Source organism: Umbelopsis ramanniana (genome assembly GCF_025399195.1).
Source record: "Umbelopsis ramanniana AG unplaced genomic scaffold K450scaffold_8, whole genome shotgun sequence".
Lineage (NCBI taxonomy): Eukaryota > Fungi > Mucoromycota > Umbelopsidomycetes > Umbelopsidales > Umbelopsidaceae > Umbelopsis > Umbelopsis ramanniana.
In genome coordinates, this window is record NW_026252094.1 from 412,058 (window position 1) to 438,006 (window position 25,949).

The 25,949-nt window shown below is 42.8% G+C and overlaps 12 protein-coding genes across 12 annotated transcripts; 3 read left to right on the forward strand and 9 right to left on the reverse strand.

The window, feature by feature from the left end:
- Positions 1 to 75: 75 nt before the first annotated feature.
- K450DRAFT_269109 (uncharacterized protein) lies at positions 76 to 1,934 on the reverse strand (the record flags this gene model as incomplete). The annotated part of the gene is made up of 7 exons (XM_051592911.1): positions 76 to 349; positions 409 to 665; positions 735 to 752; positions 848 to 1,231; positions 1,317 to 1,330; positions 1,400 to 1,732; positions 1,817 to 1,934. The coding sequence occupies 7 exons, from the start codon at positions 1,932 to 1,934 to the stop codon at positions 76 to 78; spliced, it is 1,398 nt and encodes a 465-aa protein (XP_051447762.1).
- Positions 1,935 to 5,841: 3,907 nt separating this feature from the next.
- K450DRAFT_226787 (uncharacterized protein) lies at positions 5,842 to 6,404 on the reverse strand. The gene has a single exon (XM_051586618.1). The coding sequence runs from the start codon at positions 6,053 to 6,055 to the stop codon at positions 5,882 to 5,884; it is 174 nt and encodes a 57-aa protein (XP_051447763.1). The 5' UTR covers positions 6,056 to 6,404; the 3' UTR covers positions 5,842 to 5,881.
- A 940-nt stretch (positions 6,405 to 7,344) lies between these two features.
- On the reverse strand, positions 7,345 to 9,325 carry K450DRAFT_226791 (uncharacterized protein). The gene has a single exon (XM_051586619.1). It carries the CDS (start codon positions 8,825 to 8,827, stop codon positions 7,610 to 7,612), a length of 1,218 nt encoding a protein of 405 aa, XP_051447764.1. The 5' UTR covers positions 8,828 to 9,325; the 3' UTR covers positions 7,345 to 7,609.
- Positions 9,326 to 9,716: 391 nt separating this feature from the next.
- Positions 9,717 to 9,942, reverse strand: K450DRAFT_170627 (uncharacterized protein; the record flags this gene model as incomplete). Its single annotated transcript, XM_051584121.1, has 2 exons — positions 9,717 to 9,765; positions 9,839 to 9,942. Coding segments are annotated over 2 exons (153 nt in total), but the record flags the coding sequence as incomplete, so codon positions are not given.
- Positions 9,943 to 10,677: 735 nt separating this feature from the next.
- On the reverse strand, positions 10,678 to 13,422 carry K450DRAFT_184346 (uncharacterized protein). The gene is made up of 3 exons (XM_051584408.1): positions 13,296 to 13,422; positions 12,343 to 13,227; positions 10,678 to 12,265 (listed from the first exon to the last, which is right to left on the reverse strand). Exons 1-3 carry the CDS (start codon positions 13,390 to 13,392, stop codon positions 10,797 to 10,799), a joined length of 2,451 nt encoding a protein of 816 aa, XP_051447766.1. The 5' UTR covers positions 13,393 to 13,422; the 3' UTR covers positions 10,678 to 10,796.
- A 182-nt stretch (positions 13,423 to 13,604) lies between these two features.
- K450DRAFT_226799 (uncharacterized protein) lies at positions 13,605 to 14,737 on the reverse strand. Its single transcript, XM_051586620.1, has 3 exons — positions 14,589 to 14,737; positions 14,214 to 14,527; positions 13,605 to 14,152 (listed from the first exon to the last, which is right to left on the reverse strand). The coding sequence occupies exons 2-3, from the start codon at positions 14,500 to 14,502 to the stop codon at positions 13,740 to 13,742; spliced, it is 702 nt and encodes a 233-aa protein (XP_051447767.1). The 5' UTR covers positions 14,503 to 14,527; positions 14,589 to 14,737; the 3' UTR covers positions 13,605 to 13,739.
- K450DRAFT_226801 (uncharacterized protein) lies at positions 14,549 to 15,491 on the forward strand. The gene is made up of 4 exons (XM_051586621.1): positions 14,549 to 14,675; positions 14,734 to 14,852; positions 14,911 to 15,024; positions 15,085 to 15,491. The coding sequence occupies exons 1-4, from the start codon at positions 14,590 to 14,592 to the stop codon at positions 15,402 to 15,404; spliced, it is 639 nt and encodes a 212-aa protein (XP_051447768.1). The 5' UTR covers positions 14,549 to 14,589; the 3' UTR covers positions 15,405 to 15,491.
- Positions 15,491 to 16,856, reverse strand: K450DRAFT_226803 (uncharacterized protein). The gene is made up of 3 exons (XM_051586622.1): positions 16,190 to 16,856; positions 16,005 to 16,124; positions 15,491 to 15,927 (listed from the first exon to the last, which is right to left on the reverse strand). The coding sequence occupies exons 1-3, from the start codon at positions 16,551 to 16,553 to the stop codon at positions 15,578 to 15,580; spliced, it is 834 nt and encodes a 277-aa protein (XP_051447769.1). The 5' UTR covers positions 16,554 to 16,856; the 3' UTR covers positions 15,491 to 15,577.
- A 975-nt stretch (positions 16,857 to 17,831) lies between these two features.
- K450DRAFT_226820 (uncharacterized protein) lies at positions 17,832 to 18,393 on the reverse strand. The gene has a single exon (XM_051586623.1). It carries the CDS (start codon positions 18,300 to 18,302, stop codon positions 18,000 to 18,002), a length of 303 nt encoding a protein of 100 aa, XP_051447770.1. The 5' UTR covers positions 18,303 to 18,393; the 3' UTR covers positions 17,832 to 17,999.
- A 632-nt stretch (positions 18,394 to 19,025) lies between these two features.
- Positions 19,026 to 20,946, forward strand: K450DRAFT_278065 (uncharacterized protein). Its single transcript, XM_051593280.1, has 6 exons — positions 19,026 to 19,200; positions 19,268 to 19,440; positions 19,516 to 19,613; positions 19,700 to 20,007; positions 20,076 to 20,340; positions 20,413 to 20,946. The coding sequence occupies exons 1-6, from the start codon at positions 19,088 to 19,090 to the stop codon at positions 20,533 to 20,535; spliced, it is 1,080 nt and encodes a 359-aa protein (XP_051447771.1). The 5' UTR covers positions 19,026 to 19,087; the 3' UTR covers positions 20,536 to 20,946.
- K450DRAFT_226822 (uncharacterized protein) lies at positions 20,766 to 22,708 on the reverse strand. The gene is made up of 4 exons (XM_051586624.1): positions 22,481 to 22,708; positions 22,163 to 22,415; positions 21,861 to 22,102; positions 20,766 to 21,791 (listed from the first exon to the last, which is right to left on the reverse strand). The coding sequence occupies exons 1-4, from the start codon at positions 22,594 to 22,596 to the stop codon at positions 20,996 to 20,998; spliced, it is 1,407 nt and encodes a 468-aa protein (XP_051447772.1). The 5' UTR covers positions 22,597 to 22,708; the 3' UTR covers positions 20,766 to 20,995.
- Positions 22,709 to 23,733: 1,025 nt separating this feature from the next.
- Positions 23,734 to 25,926, forward strand: K450DRAFT_170515 (uncharacterized protein; the record flags this gene model as incomplete). Its single annotated transcript, XM_051584114.1, has 3 exons — positions 23,734 to 24,210; positions 24,370 to 25,284; positions 25,366 to 25,926. The coding sequence occupies 3 exons, from the start codon at positions 23,734 to 23,736 to the stop codon at positions 25,924 to 25,926; spliced, it is 1,953 nt and encodes a 650-aa protein (XP_051447773.1).
- Between the last annotated feature and the right edge of the window lie 23 nt (positions 25,927 to 25,949).

The following is a 25,949-nucleotide window of genomic DNA, read 5'->3' on the forward strand; positions in this document are numbered from 1 at the left end:
ATGGCAGAGGTAAGATAAAGTGAGAAATGAGTGACGGGTTTTGCAGAGTACAAATTGATGTTGAAACTATCCAGCTCAATTGTTGGTACTCTTCTCCTCATTCACAGGAACGGAAGTCTCTGTAATCTCTTCCGGTTGAGGATTCACTGGTTTATCTTCAGATTTTACGATTTTCTTCCAGGCGTTGATGATAATGTCATATGATGGCGTTTTGACGGGCAACATAATCCAAATAATGGTAGCTGCCAAGCTCAAACCGAGCGTGTACGGCATCATGGCACCAATTCCAGCTTTATCAATAATTTGACCATTGATGAAAGGGAAGAATGCAACACCGCCTTGTCCAAAGCTACAAACATAGGGGTTAGTTGTCTGCATTTATCTACCTAATAATCAATAATCACTTACGCAGCAATGAATCCAATAGCGGTAGCATGCAAGTACTTTGGCAGCGTTTGATGCGTGATTGCAATAGCTGTAGGAAACATTGGTCCCAAGAAAAAGCCGGCAATGACCAAGCCTGCAGCATCAGCGCCGATGGAAGTTGCCTTCCAGATCAAAATAGTCATGCCACATGTTACGATACAGTACAAGGTGATCATACGCTTTTCACCAAACATGCCTGTGATGTGTCCAAGAATCACTCGGCCAACCGTCAAACCCGCCTATAACTTTGATTAGAATTTGCTACAACCCATTTTTTCCTCTAACATATAAACAGCAATCCAACTCACCCAATAGCCTGACATGACCTGGAAAGTAAGATGCATTGTATTAGCCAAGGAAAGACATCAAAACATAGCGAAAAGATGGGGACCACCCCACCACAAGATGAAAGGCTACATACTCGACCCATCTGCACAGCATCTCCGTTTCGAGCGACAGTCAAGAAGGTATATCCCCAGCCACCAATGGTGGTTTCAATACCGACATAGAATAGCAAGAAGATGGCGACGATCCAGGTGTATTTGAGTCGAACGACCTGAGTAAAGAGACCGCGCTTTTTGGCTGGCTGCTTTTCTTCCACAATTCCGGAACCATTTTCCACCGTTGCCTCCTCTGCTACATCTTCATCTTCTTCATTGTGTTCTGGGATTGCCACTTTTCGGAACGACACCCATAACAGTATGCAATTGAAGACTGCCAAACCGCATAGAATCATGTACGATACCTTCCATGACAAGTTACTGGCCAACAACGATGAGGCAATCAATGGACCGACCAAGGCACCCTAATTCCACCAATTTTTTGTTTGTTAGTATGGTATGAAGCGGTCGTTAGACTGAAAGTTTCTGCTTTTTTGAAATGATGCTTACCAGACCGTAAAAAGCTACGGTAAGAAGGTGTAAGGGATTAGAAAGGTAGGAAGCCAGGAATGAAACCATACCACCACACTTACCGTGAATAAAATTTAAAATAGTCGTAGCATAAGGTAAGAATGAAGGGTATACATTGCAACCAGCATCCAATAAAGCAAGAGCACCACCGAGAAGAGCCATAAAACAGCACATGGCAGGGAAGGGTAAACCAATGAGAAGGAGAACATAGACGATGACAGTAGTGACAGAGCCAAGGTACAAAGCTCCCAATGCCTTCAGTTTTTTTACCAGCCATCCATTGAGGAAAGCCGAAAGGAAATAACCAACGGCTTGGCAAATAAAAAGAATTGATACAAGACTGTCACTGATATTATAGTACTCCTTGAGTCTTGGTAAAATGATACCGAAATTGCCTGAAAAATATTTTCGCAATATACTTTTTTGTCAGATTCATAGAAGTAGATCAGTTGGCAGTAGCAGATCTTTAATTTCAATACCGTCATTAACTCCAAGTAAGAATCCAATGTAGAAACATTCAATGATTGGCAATGCATTTTTCTTCAAGACTTGGCGTGGCGTTAATTCCACTGTCTGTGCAACTTCTGGATCTGACATGTTCGAGGAGGTAGACTTTCGGTCATTGTGTATTGAGGTACTTTCGACTGCTTCTGGCACGGTATTGATAACTGACGAGGTCATGGCAATCAAGTGCGTGAGAGATAGGTCTCTGAATTTATTTGTGAGACAAAAGGTGGAGGAGTGCACCAGGTAAGCGATTAGGTTAAAGATCGTTTTTATATCTCGGCGGAAAGTAAAGTAAGGTTGAATACGAAAGAAGAAAAACTCACATTGCCCTGCAAGCATTCGAGAAACGTGGCAGTAGTCACCGACTGTACACCGACTAATCACCGATGGGTAGCAAGCTTTTTTTGCAATGTCAATAGTATACTAGGCGAGGCATGCTAGTTATTTGTTCATGTCTGCTGATGGAGGACTAGTATGAATCATATAGACTCTATTACCCGATTCCAATTCGAAATTTTGCCAGGCTCACCCTTCGTCATTTGGTCTTAGTTTGAGTCTCCATCAATAGCATTACATTGGGCAGTAGGATCGTCCCTCCTTTGGTCAAAACGAAGAACAATGAGAATTTGAAAATAGCCGTTGCCCGAGCAGTTCGGACAACTCTATACCAATAAGGCATATTTCTATCATGTGTGGTAAGTGATCCCGAAATTTGCATGTTGTGCAAAATGGTCAACCCCGCAAGATCCGCAAACCGTAAAAAAAAAAAAAAACCATTCTAGTTGACTCTCAGCGCTGGACCTATGTCCATCACGTATTCTCAGCATTCCACTACAATGAAACAATAGCAAGCCCTATATCTATAATTAAAAAGGTCGGATCAACATTCACATTTGCTTTTGCAAAACATGTCTGGACGTCAACCGACACATTATTGCAGATTGACGTATAACGATGATGCATTCGAATTGTAAAGTCACATCATGTATTTTGTGTAAACATTAGCACGTAGAGCATGTATATTTGTCGATGATATCGTCACCTGTTCATGTTGTAGTTGTCGTTTTCTTTTCATCGAATCATTTAACCGCAGTCATCGCGGGTAAATCGTTTTGGGACTACCCCACAATTGACTTTTAGGCGGCGTTCATCAACCATGCAGATTTGGCCGACCATATGATGGCGCTCCCAAATGTTCTGCTTCCCTCTCTGTGATTTGGCAATTTCACACAATGTGGGGTTTGCCTGTCGGAAGACTATGCGATTAATAATACGGCATTCAAACGCATCAATCTTTCATCATTACAGCTATATGTCTTTGATATGATGTTAATTGGGATCAGAATCTTTATGTGTGGCAAAGCGATAATCGAATTATTGACAGTAGTGCGTTTAAATGTCAGTTTTCATGCCACAGTATAAAAAATAACATGAACTTTGACCTCAAAGGTCATCCTTGATCCTGAACCGCCAAATCCGCCAGCAACTCACTTAAACCTTATCCTATTCTGTTTTCCAATCAAATTGCGCGCCTTTTAACTGTAGGGCATGGCATGTCGACTTTAACAGAGTTTAAGTTATAATTTGAAAATATGAATGTCTTTCATCATTGATGGTAGCAAGGAATTTTTGCGCTTTTTTTTATTCCATCATAATGTTGCTGTTACCCTATATGCTCATTCCAAAGTCTCATGTGGTAGAAAATAATGTTTCATCCGATTGGAGAATTATACATTGATTAGCAGGTACACTTTTCAGTTCCCAGGAACTCAACAAGTACATGATGAATAGCATTCCATCCAACAGAAATTTATCACCTGTCTTGACTATCTCAATCAAGTACTCGTCGCAAAATGACATAATGTCGTTATATTAGAGCAGGAATCTCTAAATGCAAATGTGTTAGCTTAGCTTATGTCCAAATGCTGCTACTACTCTTTGACTTTCAGCACACTTCCCTATGTCGTTTTTGTAGCTGGTGGGAGTTTTCTAAAATCGCCATTTCTTTCTTTTACTGTTCATCAGTAAGGTGTAAAAAAAAATTAGCAGTCCCATGCTTTACAATGTCCTACTTGTCAAAAAATTAGGTCTGTTTGATGACCTGCATAACGCCTAGATGGCACTGCTTTTTCTGAGGAAAACTTGTTAAGAAGTCGGATACCCCAAAATTTGAAATGGAAGGAATAGTTGCCAGTTCTTTCAAATGCGGACATATGACGGTATCTGTTTGTAAATATATTTTTTTAAATTTTTTTTTTCTTTCAATTACTTTCAACAAAGTCTTTTTGATTGCATTTTCCCCTCAGCATGCTCGTTGTTGGGTCACGTCAAATTCAATATATGTATAATAAAGTAGGAATAGTCAGAAATCAAACTTATATGTCGTTGACAGATATTGTAATGGTCCACACTGCGAGCTCATCTGAAGGCTGGCTATGATGTAATTGGATTTTCTGAACAGGCCTCAATCAAGCCAATATTCAGAAGACTATGATTCACCCGGCGCATGGTATTTAACTATTGTTACAATTTATGACTAAAAGTTGATTCCTCAGCCAACGCTAGTACACCGTAAGAACCTTTTGAATGTGGTGGCGCCAGTTTAGGCGAAGCACATGCAAAGCACCATCATGTTTGTTCAAATTTCTCGCACACCTCTTGAGTTTATATTGCGTTCCCTGTTCAGAAAACATAATGAACGCTGACGACAAACTTTACTACTTTGCAGAATAAGTACCGCTAGGTTAAGGTTTGCGAAAGACCTTTTTCAGAACTCCTTGTATGTCAGAGCTCTCAGAGGAGGAGTCATGACGTCGTGGCACTTTATCTCGTTCACTTTCAAAGTGGTTGTGCGAAAGCCTCATTCTTGAAATAACTAGGAGGTCCAACAGTATGGATAGGTCCCAACATCATGAATCGACTAACCCATCGTTGTCACACCATAACGGTAATAATACTTCAGTCTCGGCGTTACCAAATCGATTGATTTCCAGAGCGATCAGATTAAATGTATGGAACGGTTTGAGCTTTGACTCTGTTGAGTGCTTTGACTTTGTTGGTTTATCGGTTTAGGTGGCGATTAAAAAATAAAAAGGGCGGCGATAAGAACGTTAATGCACGTGTCAAACGGCTGACAGCGTAAATTTGTGGCCAACACTGGACGACTATGAAGCCATCAACGTCAGAAACTTTTCGACCCAATCTATAGACCCTTCAGAAATTATTTTGGCTCCATTTCACAAGGTTACAACACACGGTACGGTAACACCAGCAATAAATCGATTTGAAAGGAGCCCCCCAAAGATGGCCCTGTATCAATCGAACTAAATTTTTTCCAAATTGGCATGTTGGAGCGAATTCGATGTTTGCGCTGAACCTGAGAATAAAAAATACACAATCACAATCTGTTGATCCCTCGAGCTAAGTTGCATGGTTCCCTATCCACATGCATTAATGTGTGTGTCGCTCTTACTTTGAACGTTTGGCAACAGTGATGTCCACCACGAGCTAGTAAACCTTATGGTTCTTGTACCGCTTGTCGACCATCGTTTCGTTTTCCCGTAAATGGTGTTCCGAAAATCAATTGTAATATGATAGAGATGTCATTCTCGAGCGAAGTTCCCCACTGGTGTGCAAACTTTGAAACATTTTAACTCACGGACGTATATATTATTTTATTATAGGACTATTATATTTTATGTTTCATATTTTTTGTGGTGTTGAACTCAGTCTTGAACTTATTTTGAAAGCTTGGTTGCACCATGGGTGGGTATCTTTCCGTATGGCGCAGCGCCCAATGTAATGGACCCCCCACTTCCATCAGACTTGATGTGTTACTTTCATCGACGATGTTCGCGTCCTCATCGTCGATTCCACCGGAACTGGTCCGTCATGGTCTTAACACTCTCTCACTGTATTTGATCCTTAACATCATCCCGCAACGCTGCAATTTGTAAATGAGGAAATAATTTTTTTATAGAGAACTTGCTGAATTGTATACAAGTGAGACTCGAAAACTGGCGACAGTTGTCTAAATGCTAACTAATTTTTGTGCGATTCCAGGAAGTAAGGCTCAGACTGTTGTTCAAGAACGAGCAGACGGCCATGATAAAGAATATATGCGTTTTAAAAAAGGGGAGTGACTTTAGCAGGAGAGGAGAAAAGTAGTGAAATTTTTGAGTTTTCAAAAACGAAAATAGAGAATGGTACATGTGGTTTTGGGTTATATGAGATGATGCGATGAAACGGAGTTCTCCACGCACTATGTCGCAGTTGTTTGAGAGTGAACAAGAAGGTAGAGGAGGGCTGAGAATGGATGGGCTCGGTGCGGAACAAGCAGGGTAGTTAGATTACTGGTCCCTCTGTATTGTTTTTGTTTTCATTTTTAGGTGTGCGTATGTGGTAATGATGGGGAGATAAATTGGATAGAGAGTGATCCTATCCGCATGAATAAACAAAATTGGTTTGGCGATGGTGGGGTATATGTTACTTGAGGAGTGGGCAGGTAGGTCGCTTATGACCGTATTTTCCACCTGAAGGTACGCAAAAGTTAGTTAACGCGTCAAACGTCAAAAAAAAAAAATTTTTTTTTTATGTAATTAACTTACACCAAGAACATTGTCCTCCTGACAAGTTGACAGGTTTAACAATATATGAGCCGTTGACGTTTTGTGGTTTTGAGGGATGAGAGCATGCCATGTTGGATAAAGATACTTGGTGTGTGGGTGTGTGTATTGAAAGACGAAATAATAAAAAAATGGCCGAGCGCTTCAAAGTAGAAACAGCCTTTTTATAGCGAAAAAGGAGTTGCTCCTCTTTTTTTTATACCGTAACACCTCCCCATGATCGCCAACCTCGGTACAGCCAATAGCACCAGTAGAATACACGTGAACTGTTTCACTGCCACCCCCAAAAATAAAATCCCATTTCGCTCACAGACTTACCGCGTGTCTGCAATGTGTCTCGGCGTATATCAGCTAACCTGCCCTGTTAACTGACCTTGCGTTGATGATCTACCTGCACTTCCGGGAGCAAGTCTCGATTTTTGGTACCCCTAGGATGGGCACAAACACTTTTGCGTCATTGGCAGGCTTTCTTTTATATGTAGGTAGAGTGCCCTGAACTCCTGGGAGTAAAGTCCACAAGTCAGTGGTGGTTGTGTGCTTTGTCCAGCAAATGCAATCACCGCATTAAAATTTGGCGGCGGGCAGAAAGTATTAACTGATACTAAACTGCCCCTTCGAACTTAACGTTTGACAGTTGGCATACATCATGGGGTCGTAGTTAGAAAAAAACTTGTCAATGAATGTGTTCTGCCACACCCATATGGTACCGCTTTTGTACACCCCATGCTGCACCAGCAAGAAAAAAAATTTGAAGGATTACCCATTCCTACCATGTCCGAATTTTGCTCTTATGGAGAATGAACGCGCGCAGTACGAATGGCCAAATTAATGGACTAGGACCGACTAGCTTCGGTGGGGTTGGGTTAAGTTTGACCTTTTTTTTTTTCTTTTACTTTGTCTCGTTTATTTGATAGCATGCAGGCATCATCATTACATATGGAAGGGGAAATCCCCTCGAATAGCAATCTGTTGAAAACCAAAAAAAAAGAAAACGAAAATCACAAGGAAATTCTATCTCGCAGCATATACAATAGCCTAGGCTCCCGGAAGATACCATTTTTTTTATATAAAAATTCCTTGTTGTCAAGGAAAGAAAGCTCATAGTCTGAGCGGAAAGGGAGCAGGGGGAATGACCACATTCTAATTCGAAACAGGATGCCTGTAAGCATGTTGCTGGCGTTCTTGGTCTGACTGTGATTCGAAACCGGATGATCGTCTTCGGCGGTAGCGGTAAACTTTGACAACGGGTTGGGTGGATGGGGATCGCCTGCTTCGTTTGCTTTCTTCAGAGGAAAGCCGAGGCTCAGATTGAGCAAGTCTACGCTTGCGGGAATCAGTAGCGGATGGTGGTGATGGGGGGATTGGCGTTTCTTGCCGATCGTATGGCGTGCACATTGCTCCTTCCGGGCATGCTCCTGACACCATGGGTAGTGCAGGAAGAGTTCTATGATGGTATGGATCTTGTTGTTGTTGTTGTTGTTGATTTAAATGTGCTGGTGGTTGCTGCGCGGACAATTGGGGTGTGCTTGGAGCAATGGAAGGCTGATGCAGAATTTCTAATTTCGAAACGATGTCCGCAACCTTTTGTTTGCGATTAATCGTATGCCATCGATCCGCATGTGCCTCGCTATGCTTCTGTTCATCGGATTCCGCATCACTTTCCAAGTTAGCCCCAGACAGATATGCAATCAAGGATCGCAGCTTCAGCAAAATGGCATGATCGTCCCCATCGGTGATGATAACTTTAATTTTCTCCAAGTGCTCGAACGGAGGATCGTCCAATTTGGTTGGAAGCTGGAGCCATCTTAGCCTTGCAAATAATTCAGCATGTGAGTAGTTGGTATTTTTGGAATCCGTCGGACTGGGCAATGACTGCGACATGTAGGCAGCTACTTGCTCCATGTATTCCTTATGGTGACAGCGATATTCCCAAAATGTCAGAGGGATAGAATTGGCAGCTTGCAACAAGCCTAACTTCAGAGAGAATGCTTCTAAATGATCCGTGAGTGCTTCTATGACGGCCATAGAAGTGCCAAGCTCAATATCTTTCAAGGCGTGGGCGAATTGGTCGAAGATTTGAAGTATACCAATTGAGGTTACTTTGTGTAAACCTATAATTTTCAATGAATGAATCCCATAACTTCGAGTAATGCGAGGTACGATGTAGGCGATAACTTCATCATCGATATCTTGATTATGGTCCTCGAATAGCATACCAGCATTCCAGATATCTGCTGTCTCATAGATCAATTGGTGTAGTTGGCGACAGGTACTGGCAAGTAGAATGACGTCTTTTAAGGCAAGTGTATCGACCACCTTGATCAATATACTTGGATTCAATGATAGCAGTTGGGCCATTACAATGAAATAAAAACTCCAGTATGGTTGGCGAGTGAAGTGAAAGATCGTGTATGGCTCTGATGTAAAAAAAAAAGAAGGCGCTGGTCTACAGGACGTCTTTTTCAGTGATATTTCTGATGAAAGTTGGAAAAAGGAATACAGCTTGCTTTTCTGGGGACCACGCGTCAATTTTGTCACCACAGCATGTTTGTACCACACTAACCTTTGCTGTACATTTTATCTTGCGTCTTTCACTTTAAGCAGTACTACTAAAGTGAAGGGGGCGGATCGTCAATTTTACCTTTATTTCTCTTGTGAAGTCCACAGTGGATACTTGTGCTTGCTTCTAATCACTGTCATCTATGGCAGGGGAAATGAGGGGGAAGATGATTCAAAACGGCGCCGCAGATTGAGGTGTGCTTATCCCCTTGTTTCATTCCGTGAGATATTTTAAGCACTGACACCAATGTGATGGATCCACCAAGGGACGTCCAAGGAAAAGAAAAGAAAAGCCTGTTTCACAAGTTTTAACTATATGAGTATCGCTACGATCATCGAGTTGATGTCTCTTGTCCCAGAAGGGAAACAGTAACCTGTCGAATTACCCACAGACAGGGTATTACGTTATGCCAATTAGATGACGATGGGTTACAATAATGCGCGCGGTGCGCTGCGCACACTATAATCTTATGGTTTCTATCGCATGGTGATACCGAATTTGTGAAATGAGAAGGTAAAATGGAAATGAGTGTAAAAGTTTAAAAAATTTCCCATTGAGAGTTGAATGATATCAGTGATCAACGTCAAAATGCTTGACTTTTATTTTTTTGGGAGGCTTCCCGTATTTAGCACAACATTGTAGAAGAAAAGCGTGTGATGAAACACATTGTAATCGATATCCACTCCTTTAAAGGTTGAGCTTGGTGCGGCGCCAGTGACGACGCTTTGCGTTCCAGCTGTAAAGGCAGGCAGTTTGGTTAGAGGATAGTCTATGACACGCATGATACGCCAATAAGGCAAGTGACTTACTTGATTGTGTTGCCAGTACGCATGCGGATCCACTGGGGAATAGGTCGATTTTGCTTTTGAGCCTTGCCCAAGATACGCTTGGTCTTGAATGACTTGTTGGAAGGCTGTTTGGTAAAGGAAGGTTTCAGGATTTAGTTATGTAAGGTATGACGAAATCGGGGAGAATAGCAATCGACAGAAAAGTAATTCTGCAGGATGCAGAAGTTGCGTTTGAGCTTGCGGTTGGCGTTGAAATGTTGTGCGAAAATGTCAAATGCCTTTGAAATGTCCAAAAATTCGACGTTGCATTCTCAAAGTAAAATGTCAAAGAGCTGATATGTCGCATTCGATATCATCATCCATCCATCAATCCATCGATTCGTCTATTATCTTTCTGTCGATTGCTAACATCCCATGTAAATTATCATGGATAGGTTGCTCACCATTTCAATCGAAAAAGAGGAAGGCTGTTCCTTGCCTGGCCTTCGCCTGACCATATGTCGGTGAATCCCAGACAGAATCCAAAAACGATGACGACACGACTTGACCTGTGTAATTAAAACTCCGGTCACCTTTCAGTGAATCCGCCAAAGGATGGAGTCTTCGTCAGTGTTAACCCGCCCCACTCGATGTGAAGACGACTAGTTATTGAAAATAGCAACGTTTTAAAAATTATAGAATAAGTAAAATTACTTTTGCCGATACGTAACTGGAAGCGACATCACATACTTCAAAGCACATACATAAACCTACCAAGGTACGTCCTATCCTCCAACATCTCGCCATAACGTCTAACTACCAAGTATAACGAGGACAGCAGCAATCAAAACAAATAATTAAAAAATAATGACAGCACAAGACATATTTGTAGAGATTTAAGATTTTTATTACAGTGCAATACCTATAGTTTTTATGTGCAAGAAAAAACAAAATGACTTGCAAGGATATATTCGATGCAATGCATGTGTACAGTTTTTCATCAACAAAAATGATTAATAACAGCTAGTAGTAGAAGGATGAAAACACTTCTAACTCTTAAGTCCTGCCAAATAGACTCGACAGAATCCAATATTCCCCGTTTCTGTGGTCGGATCAAGACCTCTTCGTTCTCTAGTCGTAATTGCTGCTCTTCGGGGGTCAGGTTGGTGGGTAACAATGGAACGCCATCTTGACCTGTTGCATTGTGTTGACGGCCTGCCTCAGGCGCAGGAGATTTCGCACACAAATAAGCTGTGATCTCACCGGTAGACTGGCTGAGCCAGTATGAGACATAGACAAACAATGCCGTTGAAACAAACATGTTGATCCACCATCCGAGACCTCGGACCCATCCAGCAGGTTGAAGTACAACTAGTAAACCTTTGGTGTCTGCGGCCAGCCACATATGGAACTGGCCAATGAAGGTCTCAAGTGAGCATTTACCGATGAACGCGTATAGAGTGGAAGATGTGTTTCGAAGCTTGAGAGTTGCATTGCGAAGAATGATGAAAGAAATGATCGGAATCCAGGAGATATAAGGATGATAGGCATTGTATTCCACTTTACCAGGCTGAGAGAGTTCGAACCAGAAATACCAAAACATAGCCACGATAGACACAATTATGGATAAGCGTTTGATCATTGGCCATTGAGGTCTCTCGCTAACCTTCATCTCTCCGAACTTGATAGTGATGAAGGCACAGAGCATGCCGATGTAAACGATCCAAGCATCCAAAGAGAGACGGAATTGCCATTCAACTGGATTCCAGTGAATGTTGAATAAGAGCTCAAAGATATCGAAAATAGCCTTCATAATTCCTTCTCCTTTTATGATATAAGTGGTGATAGCCATGAATACTGCCATTTTGCCGAGAAGGAACCAAGGGTTCTTGTTATATGCGTTGCCAATATACATCATTGTCCAAATGATGATGAACCAGAAGCTGACGAGGGGTGTGAAGTAGTAGCTGAGATAATTGGTGTTCATAGCATACTCTAGGACTACAGTTAACAGGTTGAGGCGGACCATGACGTTCATGAATCTTGCGATGCCAAAATCACCCTTCTTGTAGAAAAAGAAGAAGTGACCATAACCAGTCTGGAAAAGGTAGGCAGCTACCAAAACACGAATAGGGTTGTAGATTCCTGAAGTACCAGAGGCAGCGAGATAGTGATATATCAAAATGACAATTTGCATCCAGCCTTTCCATTCATCTGTTTGATCACGATTGAGAAAACCTTGATCTCCTTCCCGCTTGCTGCTCTTCATGGTGACAATTCCAGCTGCCAAGGTTACGAGAATCAGGATTCCGAATACATTTGGGTCAAACTGTTTTTGTGCCTTTGCAAACAAGGTGGTACGATCGCAAAAGTACATATAAACCACTCCAATACCAAACATAAATGCAGCTGTCAGTGCCTTCTCAGAAGGGATCAATCTGTATAATGAAGAATTGAACAGCGGTTTCTCTAGAAAAATAAAACAATCAACGAATATTAGATAAACCCAATGTACGACTTTCAACAGTGCTTAAACAAAAACTTACCGGAAGACCGCATATATAGCGCAAATGGTACGCAGATAAGAATGACAAAGAAGATGACATTTTGATACCATCGAGTGATTGGGTATCGGTAGCAGCATGTGTGATCCATAGGGAATTTCTTGGGAAGCTGGTCATTGCATTTGAAATTGAGCAAGATCTCTGCCTGCATGGCGGTGATGATGGGATTAAAGTGCAAGCCGTCACTAGAGACATCGCCAACATTTTCGCTCATCAAATTCCAGGCAAACGGAACGACAAGGCGAGCTGGAGAGGGCTTCACAATTGAAACTTGATCCTTAAGATAAGAGTTCATCATCTGGACAGCATCAGGGCGGATGGTAACTGCACGATCTTGATTCAGATGATCATAATCAGGCTCTTCGACAGGCGACAACAATAAGCTGTGGGCGATGGGGCTTGGCATTTTGGCAGCATCAAACACTTTATCGACAGCACTTTTCCATCCACTGAACGCATCTTCACCTTCATAGCGAAGATACCATAGTCCAGTTCCAAAGACCACAAGGTTCGGGGCTTTGTCTGAATCTTGACCCTCTAACATGGATAAGGTTCTTGTGGAGTTGAGATATGGGTCCCACCAAAATTCCAGTGTAAATTCTGCCTCTTCATATCCGAGCCGACGATCAGTATGCTTTTCTCCAGATGTATCTACTTCAGGATTGATGAGCTTTGCTACTCCGTAAAACTGGTTGCGGACGACTGAATCACCAACAAAAAGAATCCGAGTGCCAGTAAAACAATCCTCAATTTCTTGGGGCTTGTAGGTATGCATCATACATCCAGCAGGTTGCCAGTTCTTGTATGAAGAGTCTAGCCACCAGCCATCGGTAAGGACGCTTGAACATCTTTCCTTGTCATATGGTTCTAATTGGATCGAGAGCGATGAGCCATCGAGATGAAAACGTGGTGGACCAGATGGATGCAAACATTACCTATGAAAAACCTTGCAAAGGCTGCCAGGATAACGACAGCAAATGAAATCCAAAATACCAAGTGGGATAGTATCGGATTATTGGCGGAAGAGCCCATTATTAAACATAAATCTCGTTCGAGTTGAACGCTTGCCCAGTACCTGGCAATTTGGGATCAGCCCGTTTTGGCCATCTTTTTTTGAAACGCCGCATTTAGCCCTCCAGTGACTGGCTTCAACAAGATCCACAAACAAGAAAAAAAAAAAAAAAAGGGGATGACAATCCCACGCCGATCGACTCCATTTTTCAAAAATTCACAATGTCGCCTGCAAAATAATAATAAACAAAACACGGGGCCGTGACGAACGAATTTAATTGAAACGAAGAGGATTGGAAAAATAAATGGAAGTCTGACGAAGTGAGCTGAGATTTGAAAAAGAAACTATAGCCTATTACTTCAATATCTTATTTCGCGGCCATACCAGTTTTCGAAAAGCTCCAATACGCAAAATCTCCATCACGAATAATTTGACCACCAGTGGCATCAAGCTTGGATTTAAACAATGGTGCATCAAGAACCATAGTATGGAATTCACCATATTCACCAGCAAGATCCACATCAAGGCCAGACTTGACGTTGTGTTCCCTGACTTTTTCCAAGAGTTCTCTGGTCAGTTTCTTTCCGACAAAGCTTTCTATGTCGAGACCGCTGTCGAACTTGGTGATATTTAAACAGGAGATGAGGACATCGAATTGCTGTGTCCAGATATCTTCCAGAATTTCTGATCTAGGAGCCTCCCACAGTGGTCTAACGAGCTCTACTCCTGTTGTTTCCACCGCTCTGGGCATGAAGCTATGACAGACATCCAGAATATCGCCTAGAATTTTCTCTGCGTGAGTTTGTAATACGCGCTGCATCTAATAAACCTAATATCCTACCTGTCACCAACGCTTCAATACCATACTCCTCCTTAAGACTAGTAATATGTGTACGGTAGCTTCCAAGGAAATCAGGGCCATCCACGAGACAGACCTTGTGAGGAATTCCTATTGACTGAGTCTGCATTTCAACCACTGACATGGGATGAGCTTTGAATTTCTGCATGTTGGCAGGTGCAAAGGTCACTAATAGACAGATGTCAAATTCTTCGCTGCGCACAGCACGATGCAATGCTAGTGTGCAGTCTTTTCCTCCTGTGAAGCATAAGGCGGCCTTGCGTTTGGTCATTGGTATTGAGGGGGTTGTCGAAGCACTGAAAAGACCGCTGTCAGAATTTTTTTTCTTGGTCAGTGTCCTACATTACTTTTGCTCACCATGGTTGCCTCAACCTCCCAAGAGGTCATTCCCGAAGATCCCACCGCCTACAAAACACAACAGTACTGGGAAGAGCGGTACCAAAAGTAAGTCGAGATAATTGCGAAAGTTACTCCAGAACATTGCTAATCTAATGACTTGCAGAGAATCACCACAGGTCACTTTTGACTGGTTCAAGACGTACGAAGACCTTAAGCCTACATTCAACGCAGCCATACCATCGAAGGAATCAAGTATCCTCATGCTTGGATGTGGCAACAGCAGTAAGTGAATATTCCCGTCAAAAAACGGATTGAAGGATCGGGGCTGATTTCCTCTCAGCTTTAGGAGAAGACATGTATGATGATGGGTACAAGAACATTACCAATATCGATTATTCCGCCACTGTCATCAAGCAAATGGCAGAAAGATGTGTAGATCGGCCAGAGATGAAATGTAAGTGTATACTCAATTAGATCCAACGCTGCCATTGCTTTTGTTAATGACGGGCATCAGGGTTAGAAATGGATATTCGAGATCTCAAATTTGAAGATCAGTCATATGATATTGTAATTGACAAAGGCACTATGGACGCATTGATGTGCGACAGAGGAGACGTTTGGGATCCATCACCAGAGCTTATTCAAGAAGTGAAGGCAGAGGTAGATGAAGTAACGCGAGTACTCAAAGTCGGAGGCAAATTTATCTATATCACTTTCGGTCAACCTCATTTCCGTAAGCGACATTTGCAACGAGATTGTTGGGATGGTATCAAGGTCAGCACTCTAGGTGATGCCTTCCATTATTTCATCTACGAAATGACCAAGCAGTCTTAGAGGAACCATATTTGATAATCGCAAAAATAGAATAACCACAATCGTTTTCATAAAGCTACACAAGTACATTATATTCTACCAAACAGTGTTTGTTGGTTAATGTTAAAAAAATGGATGATATATAAACAAATGTGCATGCAAATTGCCAATGCTGGTATGGTATAGATGATATTCTAAGCAATGAAGGGCATCAAAGTGGGTGTCTTTTTCTTGTAAGCGTCCCATTCTTCGCGGAAGAATCTAGACAAGGTGTGCTCTTCATACTGGATGCGATCTGAGAAGAAACGATGCAGCCAGTAAACGAATAGCGCAAAGCAAATTGGATTCATCAACACCACCTGAGCACCTATCGCCCACCAGTAAAATCCAAAGTAGGAGGGGTGTCGCATGATGGAATAAATGCCACTGGTGACGAGGACATGGTTAGAAGCTTTGTATGAGACGATGTGGTGAGAGAAGTTTGATTTCGCTGAAAACATGGCGATAGTACGAGCAGCTTGGCCAGATACCATCAGAACGAGACCTATGACAAAGAGTTAGTCACGACTTCCTTTTTTTTTTTTCAATTGTGCAGATTTATCTCGAAACGCGGAAGCTTACCGAGCCAATTGATGACACCGAATTGTTTCCAAGAAGGAAAGAAGTACGCCTCTATTAAAAATTCGGTAAGGCCAGCGAGATGAGCAGCGTGATAGTGAGTGCTGTGGTTGATCAGAAAGGCTACAAAAAGGGATTAGTGTTTCGCAATAGATTTTTTTAGTACCTCTTATGCTTGATCCACTTACAATCCAAGCTGAGTTTAGGTCCATTGAAGAGCGCAGTTGCCAAATACTCTAAGAAGTGGAAGATAGCCAAGCACATTAAGAATAGCCACATTTGAGGGTAAATCACACCCGTTGCAGCAAATGCTATACTGCATCCGGCCAATATTCCAAGACCGAATCCATATGTTGCGATGTTTTGTGGGGTGTTTTCTCCATCAAAGAGCTTTCCCTCACTATCATGGTTTGTGACATTGCTTGGAAAAGGCTGTGGTTGACGTACAGGCGCTTCATCGTCATCATCTCTTATTAATGTAATTCTCTGCTTTGCTCTGTCTTGCAGACGCGAGTCTTCAGTTTTCTCGGTTACATGACTTGAATTTGACATTTTTAGACTGCAGGAACCATAAGTCAGTCGAAAATTGACAGGCAAAAGCTCAGGATATAATACACATCTGATTGGCTCGCACGATTTTTTAAGCCACCGTGACCGCTTTGACTCGAGCGATTTTTTTTATTGTTCAGCCGCTGTTTCCACTGGAAATTTTTTTCTGTGAAGAACCCTTTCCCTCTTTTTTTTTCTAAACTAATCACTCAACAAAATGGCTTATGATCGTGGTGGTCGTGGCGGTTCCCGTGGAGGTAACCATAGTCTCAACCTAACGTTTATGCTGTATTGAACGACTTTTGCTAAATATAACCCTATTTTCATCATCACAGCCAGCCGTGGAGGTCCTCGTGGAGGTGGTCGTGGAGGCTTCGGCGCTAGAGGAGGAGGTGTTCAAGGTGGTCGCGGTGGCGCCAGAGGTATGTATCCATCGAAAAAATAGGACAGTTCATGTTTCGTCAATAACTCAATATGACTAACCTTATTTCCTTTTGACTTGATTTTGTTATAGGAGGTGCTCGTGGCGGTCGTGGTGCTCCCCGTGGTGGACGTGGTGGTGCCCGTGGAGGTCGTGGTGGTGCCGCTGGTGGTGCCAAGGGAGGAGCCAAGGTCATCATCGAACCTCACAGACACGAAGGTATCTTTGTTGCCCGTGGTAAGGAAGATTTGCTTGTCACCAAGAACTTGGTTCCCGGCGAAGCCGTCTATGGCGAAAAGCGCATCTCCGTTGAAGGTGCTGATGGTACCAAGGTTGAATACCGTGTCTGGAATCCTTTCCGTTCCAAGATTGCCGCTGGTATCCTCGGTGGTGTTGATAACATTCACATCGCTCCTGGAAAGAAGGTCCTCTACCTCGGTGCTGCCTCTGGTACTTCCGTCTCTCACGTTGCCGACGTTGTTGGTCCCGAAGGTGCCGTCTATGCCGTTGAGTTCTCTCACCGATCTGGACGTGATTTGATCAATATGGCCAAGAAGCGAACAAACGTTATCCCAATCATTGAAGATGCTCGTCACCCCCACAAGTACCGCATGCTTGTCCCTATGGTTGATGTCATTTTCGCTGATGTTGCTCAACCTGATCAAGCTCGTATCATCACCCTCAATGCTCATCACTTCTTGAAGAACAATGGCCACATTGTCATCTCTATCAAGGCTTCTTGCATTGACTCTACTGTTGATCCTGCCACTGTCTTTGCTCGTGAAGTCAAGAAGCTTCAAGAAGAACGAGTCAAGCCCCAGGAACAATTGACCTTGGAACCATATGAGAGAGATCACGCTCTTGTCGTTGGCAAGTACGTTCGCGCGAAATAAATCTGGATACTAGAAAACAGAAAGAAGTAACTGGAAAAACGGTAGACTGGAAGGCTCAAGCTCAAAAATTTTTCTTTTTCCATAATTACAAGCCTTCCTACACTCTTTGCACCTTTTTTTTTTTTATTATTTCGTTTATACACTTGGATCACTTTTTTCTTTCTTACTATCTCGCTCACTTTTGTCACTGTACTTTTTGCTTCTCAATTTCCTCCCTTTTGTTCCCATCGTCTTCCAGATTATTGTATATGATTTCAAATGCATTTCTCTCCAAAAAGAAAAAAATTCCACGGTAATACACTTGCTTTTTTTCATTGAACGCTGCGACGACCCGACTGCTAAGAGAGCAACGGCCCAATGGAGAAAGCCTTGTTGAGAGGAATGCCACTTTTGTCGCCTAGCAACAGGAAACCTTATAAATCTCGCTTGACCTTGCATTCAGTTGTTTCCCGTAATTCTAATATTATAATGAACTTATAAGGTGAAAAAGAGTGACTTCCTTGAGCCATGTAAAGTTCGTCTATCTATTCCATTTAAATCCTGAGTCGATATTCGTTGCTGCGCTGTAAAATACATTGCGCCCCAATGTGCGTATTTTTTTTTTCTTTTTCTTTCTCTTTTTTTCAGCTTCCCGCTTGCTGCATTTGCAGGTCTCTTACCATTTCTTTGAAAGTGTGTGTGCATGTTTGTGGAGTCACAAGACGACACAAAATGTCCTTTGCACTGGTCATCTGCTCAACCGATTTCAAAAAAAGAGATCGCCTCCAACTTGACCGCAAAGCCGCAGCGCACACCTTTACGTAGTTTTACTTTGTAGCCTAGGCAATACAGTCGCACCATTTGGTGGGAAACGTTGACTTTGAACATTTTTTATCAGCGGACACACAATTTCTCTTACCAGATAACAACGAGATGGTTGCTCTTATCTTTCGATAATAAATGTTGTACAATTTAAAAAATTATTATAATGGGATTGTTGGCCACAAACACATTCTTCCGAAGACTATACGAGGGGTCTTGCATATACCCGTGACTACACAGACAGAGGTGTGAAGAATCGGCTAGTCCATTGTTTTATGCTGTACGGGAGAACTTTGATTGCGGTGGCTGAAAAAAAACAATTGGGTGAGATCCGACCCAATTTTACGCTTTGCACAGTATGACTCGTTAAGGTCTGCCCTTCTTTTATTTTCTCTACATCTTGGAAATTCCATGTCCTTCGCATGACCATCTTCATTTTACCTGCTCGCCTGAAACTCTTACATTTTCAGAAGCTCCAGCTTCCACTGGTTGCCCACGCCTTGATAAAAGCCTGTCTCCTATCCGATACCACCGAGTACGTAACTTTGTCCCAAACCATTGGACTGCGCACGGTCACAGCTTCTAACATCGTCATTTTATAGCCCTAGTTACTTTTTCAGCTACACAGAAAACAGCTATGAAATTAGCATAGTCGCCAGTGTCGAATGCATTGAAAAAGACTTTTTACCCTTGCTCAGTTCCGACTCCTTTAGTGGGGTGCAGGTGTCTCAGGATGTATATAGAGTTTTACAAGTAGACGACGAAGGTGGCCAAGGTTAGTATAAGATCCAGTTCAGGACCTGTTCACGTATTTCAAAGCATAACCTGTTTGCCATTCTTCTGTGTAAAGATTGTTCTGGAAAGCGCATATCCGACCTTTCCGCTCCGCTCGCCCAAGCTCAGTTCTCTATCTTCTATATGTCTACTTATCAAACCGACTTTGTTCTGGTAAGTTAGATGAGATTATCAACCCGCCCCACATTTCTTGTTGTTTGCTAAACTGCATGTTTATCTTTTTTGTACATTCCGTATAGATCAAAGAGATCAAATTAGCTGAAGCAGTGGCATCGCTCATACGCCATGGCTTTGACTTTGATCAAGAATCCGTCGACGAAGAGTTGGGAAGCTTAGATATGGCCCATGTTGAAACTCTCAATGCGCCCAGCATTGCACAAAAGACAGATGAAATGCAATTACACGCTGATCTTTCCCAAAGCTGGGAACAAACAGTTTTAGATAACGAGTTACGATGCGTTGGTTTAAACAAACATGCCGATGCTGCTTCGTGGTGTATGTCAATTTTGAAAATCTTGTTATATCCAGACATGATTGATGGCTACAGGTCAGTGGGAAAGGGCTTTCTGTTGTGCCATATCAATGCTTTAAATACTGATCTGCATTATTCAATAGAGATACAATAACGCCAAGGTTCTTCTCATATACCTCGACATGCGAAGGAGTATCGCTCATGACAGATCAGTACATTCTTGACACCTTTGACGAGAACATTATATGTGGAACGGAAGACGAAACTCCTCTCCGAGTCATTCAAGTCAACCTCAGCGACTCGAACTTGGATCGCTGTGGCATTGTTAGATCGATATCACACCCACTTTCCACTGAAGCGCAAATCAACATTCTCTATTTGAGCACATATACCACAGCCAATATCATTGTAAGTTGGACATGGGGTGAATTTTTTTTTGGGCAGTAAGGAACATGTCTCATTGATATGCTTCTTTGGTAGGTTTCTGCTGGAGATTTGGAACAAGCCAAAACTGTCATGACATCTAGACCTCAATTGGACATTCCTGATCCAACAAAAGAAGAAACGCCGGTATCTGCACTTAGTGACCCTATAGAAACATAACGGTTCATTCCAACCCTATGAATGATCGGTTCTCGACTCCTTAACACCATCTCCTCACATCGACCAACCTTTTAGCAATAACATTTATAAATTAACATAACAAAAAGTCCCTGCATGGTTTACCACGCCTTATCATCACAAACAGAAAACCGCACAATGAACAGGAATAACCAAAATTCTAAAGTAACTTCACTCCAGTTGGCAAGGCTTGACTGGGGTACACACACCACTTGCTAGCGATATCCAAAAGAAAATACAGAAAAAAGGCGACATTTTGACAATGCTCGGAAACATATGTACTGTTCAACAGTATCTACAATTTTATGTACAATGCAAAAACAAAAATCTTAACAGAACTTACATAACAACGTCTACTTTCCTCTATTCTATCTCTCGATTGTTGGTGTAGACTTTTCACTCTCAATAGTTATTATATAAACATTATATAATGCTAGTTTCTCTAAATCTCATCTGTAGTTTCATCAAAGCCAGAACGCCACGGTATGGCTCGTATGTGTTTTCGACGAGATATGTGACTGTAGGGCTTAATATCATCATTGGAGGTCGTGAAGTCTCCGCTATTGTACAGGCTATGATTGGATAGCCGTTTCGTCGTGTCCATTGGTATGTCATCAGCGAGAAGTCTCAGGCTAGGGGCACTCATCGTACGGAACCGGAACAATGAATGCTGTTCATCATCCGTCTCACCTATTGGTGTTCGTGGCGACGAAGCCGAGTATTGGGAGGCCCAGTGTGAGAAACGTGAAGAGTCGCTGGTTAGTCCAGCATTATGCGTCTCTTGTGAGTCAAATGAATCTTGATAGCGATGACCTGTTGTGTTTAACGTCAACTGGACTGAAGGCTTTCTTGACTTGCTGGTGCCTCGGAATGAATAGGTTGGCTGACAAGCACGGACGAAATAAGCTTGCTTCGTTTCACTCTCGTCGCTAGCACTATCCGACATGCTTTCTATCGACATTGTTTCGTCGTCGCTGCTCGAAGTGTAGTAATAAAGCTGAGGGTCGTTTGATATCGTTGAATCAGCCAACAACGTCTCCAAATCCTGGCTGATGGCCAATAGTCGATCTTCGTGTGAGATGACGTTAGTGACATTATCCATCTGTTCGCTTTTCTCCATCTCCTTGGTTTGAGTGCCAACACTGACAGGAGGTTCCGGTAGACGCTTGCTCACAGTTCCTTCAGGGAAACTGTATGGCCGCACAATGCGTACTGGAATATCTAATCCTATAGGATCGCTAAGAAAAGAGCAGTTTAGACCATTTGGTATGCCAGATCAACTTGATCAGCACATAATTGAAAATTACCTCAGGGGGACTAAAATAGATGCTTTGATAGAGTAATGAACGGAAACCTCGGGAATCCCGTTTGATGAGTACAAGCCAACAGGGAGTTGAATCCCCACTGTCACATGCGCATAAAAACCAGGTTCAAAGCGGCTGTCGTCTGTGGAATACACCTCTTCTGCCACTTTTTTCACATTATCTCCACTTCCATCCCATATTGATTTCTTGACTGTTCGAAACAGTTCAAGTTTGATCCCTTGCGTCTATAATGCAATGGTTAGTTCCCTGCTGGGTTGCCTCTCGGTGTCAAATCCACTACATACTTTTTTCTTTGTAAAGTTACGAATCGACAACGTGATCTTTGCTTCAGTTCCTTCCACAACACCAAAAGATGGTGATGCCAACCACGCCGCTACTTCCAGTTTTCCTGGTCCACCCATGTCTACCTTGGAGCTGGTAGACGAGAGGCTACTACTAGAGTCAATCGCTTTGAAACTCTCCATTTGATAAACATTCACTTGGCGCGCCTCGAATGCCACAGAATCTTGCACAGTGTATTGATCACAGTGGAAGACACTTTGAAGAAACAGCGAATCAGCAAGTATGTTCATTTATCCGACTCGCAGCCAAATAGCACTCACATAGATAGCCAGTAGCCTATTTCTCCGCCATCGCATGAAAACGAATTAGGCAACCGAGGATCGATAGATATTTTGTAAGGGATGACCGCTTTGCTATTTTGCAGCTGGTATACCATATTCCCATCCTCATCAAGTTCGCCAACACCAACTGGGCTAGGCAAAATTGTGCGATCTGAAGTTCAAAAGTCAGTATGCGCTATTTCCGTTAGGGATAATGTATACTGAACTGAACATACCACTGTTTGCAGAACTCATGGACCGGCGTGTTTTTAGTCTCCCACCAAAACCAAATCGTCGTTTTGGTGTCAGCGTCTGCTCGTGGTCCGGCGACAAACATAAATTACTGTCATCTGCTGCGCCTGGGGATAAAGTATCTTCCACTGATGGTGCTTGCTGAATAGTATGTTTTGTGATGGGAACTTGAGCATGATGAAATATACCACTTTGGTGACCATCTGTGCAAAACAGGGTAGGTTAACAAAAAATCTGCTAGTTAACTTGGGAAAACGTGTGTACTGAGTTTTCAACTTACTTTTATAAACGCCGGTTAGCACAACCCAGGCATTGCAAAGCACCACCGAATCGTCCAGTATCGGATTATGGTCGCATCCGACTCTTACTTGTTTGATGGTAGATGGTACATGCAGCTCTATGTTTCCGGTAAACATACCTCCAGCATGCTCTGCAGCGCTGTTCAGGCGTAAGTAGGCGGCCAATTGCGAAGTTCGGCCGGTAGTCGTTGTAGCACGTGCTATGCTTGCTTGCAATACCGAGTCACTGATGTACGTGGATGTATCTAAGTCCATTATGACGGCAAATAAGCGGCCAGCAATGAAAGAATGGAGAGAGCAAAACAATGGGAAGAAAGGTTTTCGGTTCGGAAAGCATTTGCTGTGAGCCTCTTCAAATCTTTTTCCTTTGAAACATTGGTCCCGTTTTGGGAAATAAGCTGCACTATACAGGTGAGACCTATTCAGCGGCAGACGAATATATTACATACCCGTTTTCATCGATTGTTTCAGCTTATGACCTTCAAGCAGTTCGTTCCATAGGAAAGACCATTGGGATTTTCGTGTTACCGCCGACATAGACTGTGTGTAACATAATCTGCCATGGTCGTAAATTTTGTGACCCAGATTTTTGGAGTATCATTCTCTATTTTCCTTCTTTTGACTCGTCCCAAACTTTTTTCCAACATGAGCTCAACAGCAACGCCAACGAAGCGGATAGGGATCAACCGTAGCGGCTTTTCAATGAGCTCCCTTCCCTCACCACTGGCGTCTTTTCGCTCGATCCAGAGGTCCAACTCTGCCAACGATAGCATCTCAACGGGTTTGAGTACGCCTGTTTCTGGCTCGTCTTACTCTACAGCTTCTGATGAATTGAACGAAGAAGACGAAGCCATGTTCAAAGATATCAAAGAAGTTCAACATGCTTTAAATCTTTTCCTCGACTCACATATTGCTGAAGCAGAGCAAATGACCATGCCCCGCGCCAATTCGACGTTATACTGGGGTCTCGCCAGCTCCTGCATGACCTGCTTGAAGGCCATGATGACATTCGCGCCGGACGATATTGAACTGTCTCTATCCTATCTCAAGCAAGGCGTCCAACTGGCAAGCGCAGCACGCAAGAAGGATATTGGATTTTTAGAGAGTATGACCAGCTGGGTGAAGGGTGGCAGTAGCATTTCCGTGCTATCAGCCATGACCATATCACAACTGCATGCGGTATGTATGCCAGCCGAACCTCTTTTCGAGTGCGGTTTACATTTTTCCCTTGGAAATGACTGTAATATCACCAGGCACAAACATGTGGAAGTCCCACTCTACTGAGATTGAAAATTTTTTCACAAAATATCCCATACAATTGCTAACAATAGCTTATAGGAATTAGTCTGGGCCGAATCTCATTTGCTCAAGGCTCTAGTTGCGGTGGTACACGATGAAAGTTTCCTATCATTGATTCGCGAAGGCATCCAGGTTCGAAGCAGTTACGGTGTATATCGGTCTCTATACAAGTATATGGAATACCTCAAAGCAGAAAAAGCAGCAGGACGACCGGCTAGAGTGCTGGATAGCCATTTCGTATCTGGCGTACATTTCGGTCTCGGGTGCTTCAACTTGATGCTTTCTATTTTACCTACCTCATTGCTCAAGCTTGTTGAATTCATCGGCTTTAGCAGCGATAGAAAGTTTGGATTATCACTCTTGGAATCTCAGGGTGGATGGGAGTCGTTCCATAAGGACCCTGAACAGCCACTACCAGAACAGACCGACGCTCGAAGTGGCCTTCGAAGACAATTTTGCGACATGGTCATCATTACATACCACACTGTCATATCCACCTTTATGCCTGTTCCGGATGCCGACCCTATTTTCAGTGAGCGTCTTATTCAGTACAATTTGACAAAGTATCCATCGGGCGTCTTTTTCCTTTACTTTTCCGGCCGATCGCTCGCAGCGCGAGGACTACTGGACGAAGCCATCTTACAGTTTAAGAAGACAATTGAGATTCAACGGGAATGGCGACAGCTACAACACATTTGCTATTGGGAACTCGGCTTATTGTTCTTGATGAAAGGTGAATGGGAAAGCGGTCATGAATGCTTTGAGATACTGTCACAAGAAAGCAACTGGAGTAAGGCGACGTATACCTACTTCTCTGCAACCGCTTTGTACGATCAAGCACAAGAAATGACCAACCAAGAAGATAAGGAAAAAGCTATGAAGAAAGTGGAGGCTCTGATGAAGTCCATTCCAAAATTGACTAAAAAGATCGCTGGCAAATCGATCCCCATCGAGGTAAGAACCCTTACATTAGTATTATGTGGGTTGATAGAAAAGGCTGACATAAGTATTATTGTACCTCTTCAATCTCATTAGAAATATGTAGCACGTAAATCTCGCAAGTTCACGGCACAAAACAATAGATTGCTCCTACCTTCCCTGGAAATCCTGTCTCTACTTGTTGGCTTGGATATCTTGCCTAAGGACTTGCAACAATATCACCTCAACCGAATTGAAGATGCTTTGAAGAATATAGATGTGACCGAAGCGCAAGATAGTGACGATTACTGCTTGGCAAACTGGCTACAGGCATGCTGTGCGCGACGATGCGATCAGGTTGAGCTGGCTCAAAAGAGTTTGGCAGCTGTGTTCGAACACCAAAACAACATTGCCTTGGATCATTTCATCCCTTACTATTCACACTATGAAGCAGCACGACAGGCCATTGCCGACAGTGAATGGGTCAAAGCTAAGGAGGAACTCAATTTCATTATCCATGCCCATGACCGTGGTTACGGTATTGGAAAAGGTGCTGGCGCTAAATCCAAGTACAGCATGGAAAATATCCTGCTTCTCAAATGCCACAGCTGTCTCCATGAGATAGACATAAAGGAAGAAGAGGAATTAGTAGCTAATGTGGAAGATCTCGATTTATAAGGCAATACTATCCAGTGAACACT

Excerpts from the sequence above, each read along its gene's own strand:
- K450DRAFT_226787 (XM_051586618.1), bottom strand. The coding sequence starts at position 6,055 with ATGTACCATTCTCTATTTTCGTTTTTGAAAACTCAAAAATTTCACTAC.
- K450DRAFT_226791 (XM_051586619.1), bottom strand. The coding sequence starts at position 8,827 with ATGGCCCAACTGCTATCATTGAATCCAAGTATATTGATCAAGGTGGTC.
- K450DRAFT_184346 (XM_051584408.1), bottom strand. The coding sequence starts at position 13,392 with ATGGGCTCTTCCGCCAATAATCCGATACTATCCCACTTGGTATTTTGG. Across the intron at positions 13,228-13,295 it reads CTTTGCAAGGTTTTTCATAG|AACCATATGACAAGGAAAGA; the intron begins GTAATGTTTGCA and ends CGATCCAATTAG. Across the intron at positions 12,266-12,342 it reads GCTATATATGCGGTCTTCCG|AGAAACCGCTGTTCAATTCT; the intron begins GTAAGTTTTTGT and ends TTATTTTTCTAG.
- K450DRAFT_226799 (XM_051586620.1), bottom strand. The coding sequence starts at position 14,502 with ATGACCAAACGCAAGGCCGCCTTATGCTTCACAGGAGGAAAAGACTGC. Across the intron at positions 14,153-14,213 it reads TATTGAAGCGTTGGTGACAG|GCGATATTCTGGATGTCTGT; the intron begins GTAGGATATTAG and ends AGAAAATTCTAG.
- K450DRAFT_226801 (XM_051586621.1), top strand. The coding sequence starts at position 14,590 with ATGGTTGCCTCAACCTCCCAAGAGGTCATTCCCGAAGATCCCACCGCC. Across the intron at positions 14,676-14,733 it reads TGGGAAGAGCGGTACCAAAA|AGAATCACCACAGGTCACTT; the intron begins GTAAGTCGAGAT and ends AATGACTTGCAG. Across the intron at positions 14,853-14,910 it reads GCTTGGATGTGGCAACAGCA|CTTTAGGAGAAGACATGTAT; the intron begins GTAAGTGAATAT and ends ATTTCCTCTCAG.
- K450DRAFT_226803 (XM_051586622.1), bottom strand. The coding sequence starts at position 16,553 with ATGTCAAATTCAAGTCATGTAACCGAGAAAACTGAAGACTCGCGTCTG. Across the intron at positions 16,125-16,189 it reads ACCTAAACTCAGCTTGGATT|CCTTTCTGATCAACCACAGC; the intron begins GTAAGTGGATCA and ends CCCTTTTTGTAG. Across the intron at positions 15,928-16,004 it reads CGGTGTCATCAATTGGCTCG|GTCTCGTTCTGATGGTATCT; the intron begins GTAAGCTTCCGC and ends TCTTTGTCATAG.
- K450DRAFT_226820 (XM_051586623.1), bottom strand. The coding sequence starts at position 18,302 with ATGCAAGGTCAAGCGAGATTTATAAGGTTTCCTGTTGCTAGGCGACAA.
- K450DRAFT_278065 (XM_051593280.1), top strand. The coding sequence starts at position 19,088 with ATGACCATCTTCATTTTACCTGCTCGCCTGAAACTCTTACATTTTCAG. Across the intron at positions 19,201-19,267 it reads CTCCTATCCGATACCACCGA|CCCTAGTTACTTTTTCAGCT; the intron begins GTACGTAACTTT and ends GTCATTTTATAG. Across the intron at positions 20,341-20,412 it reads ATACCACAGCCAATATCATT|GTTTCTGCTGGAGATTTGGA; the intron begins GTAAGTTGGACA and ends CTTCTTTGGTAG.
- K450DRAFT_226822 (XM_051586624.1), bottom strand. The coding sequence starts at position 22,596 with ATGGTATACCAGCTGCAAAATAGCAAAGCGGTCATCCCTTACAAAATA. Across the intron at positions 22,103-22,162 it reads GTAACTTTACAAAGAAAAAA|ACGCAAGGGATCAAACTTGA; the intron begins GTATGTAGTGGA and ends ATTGCATTATAG. Across the intron at positions 21,792-21,860 it reads TCTATTTTAGTCCCCCTGAG|CGATCCTATAGGATTAGATA; the intron begins GTAATTTTCAAT and ends CTCTTTTCTTAG.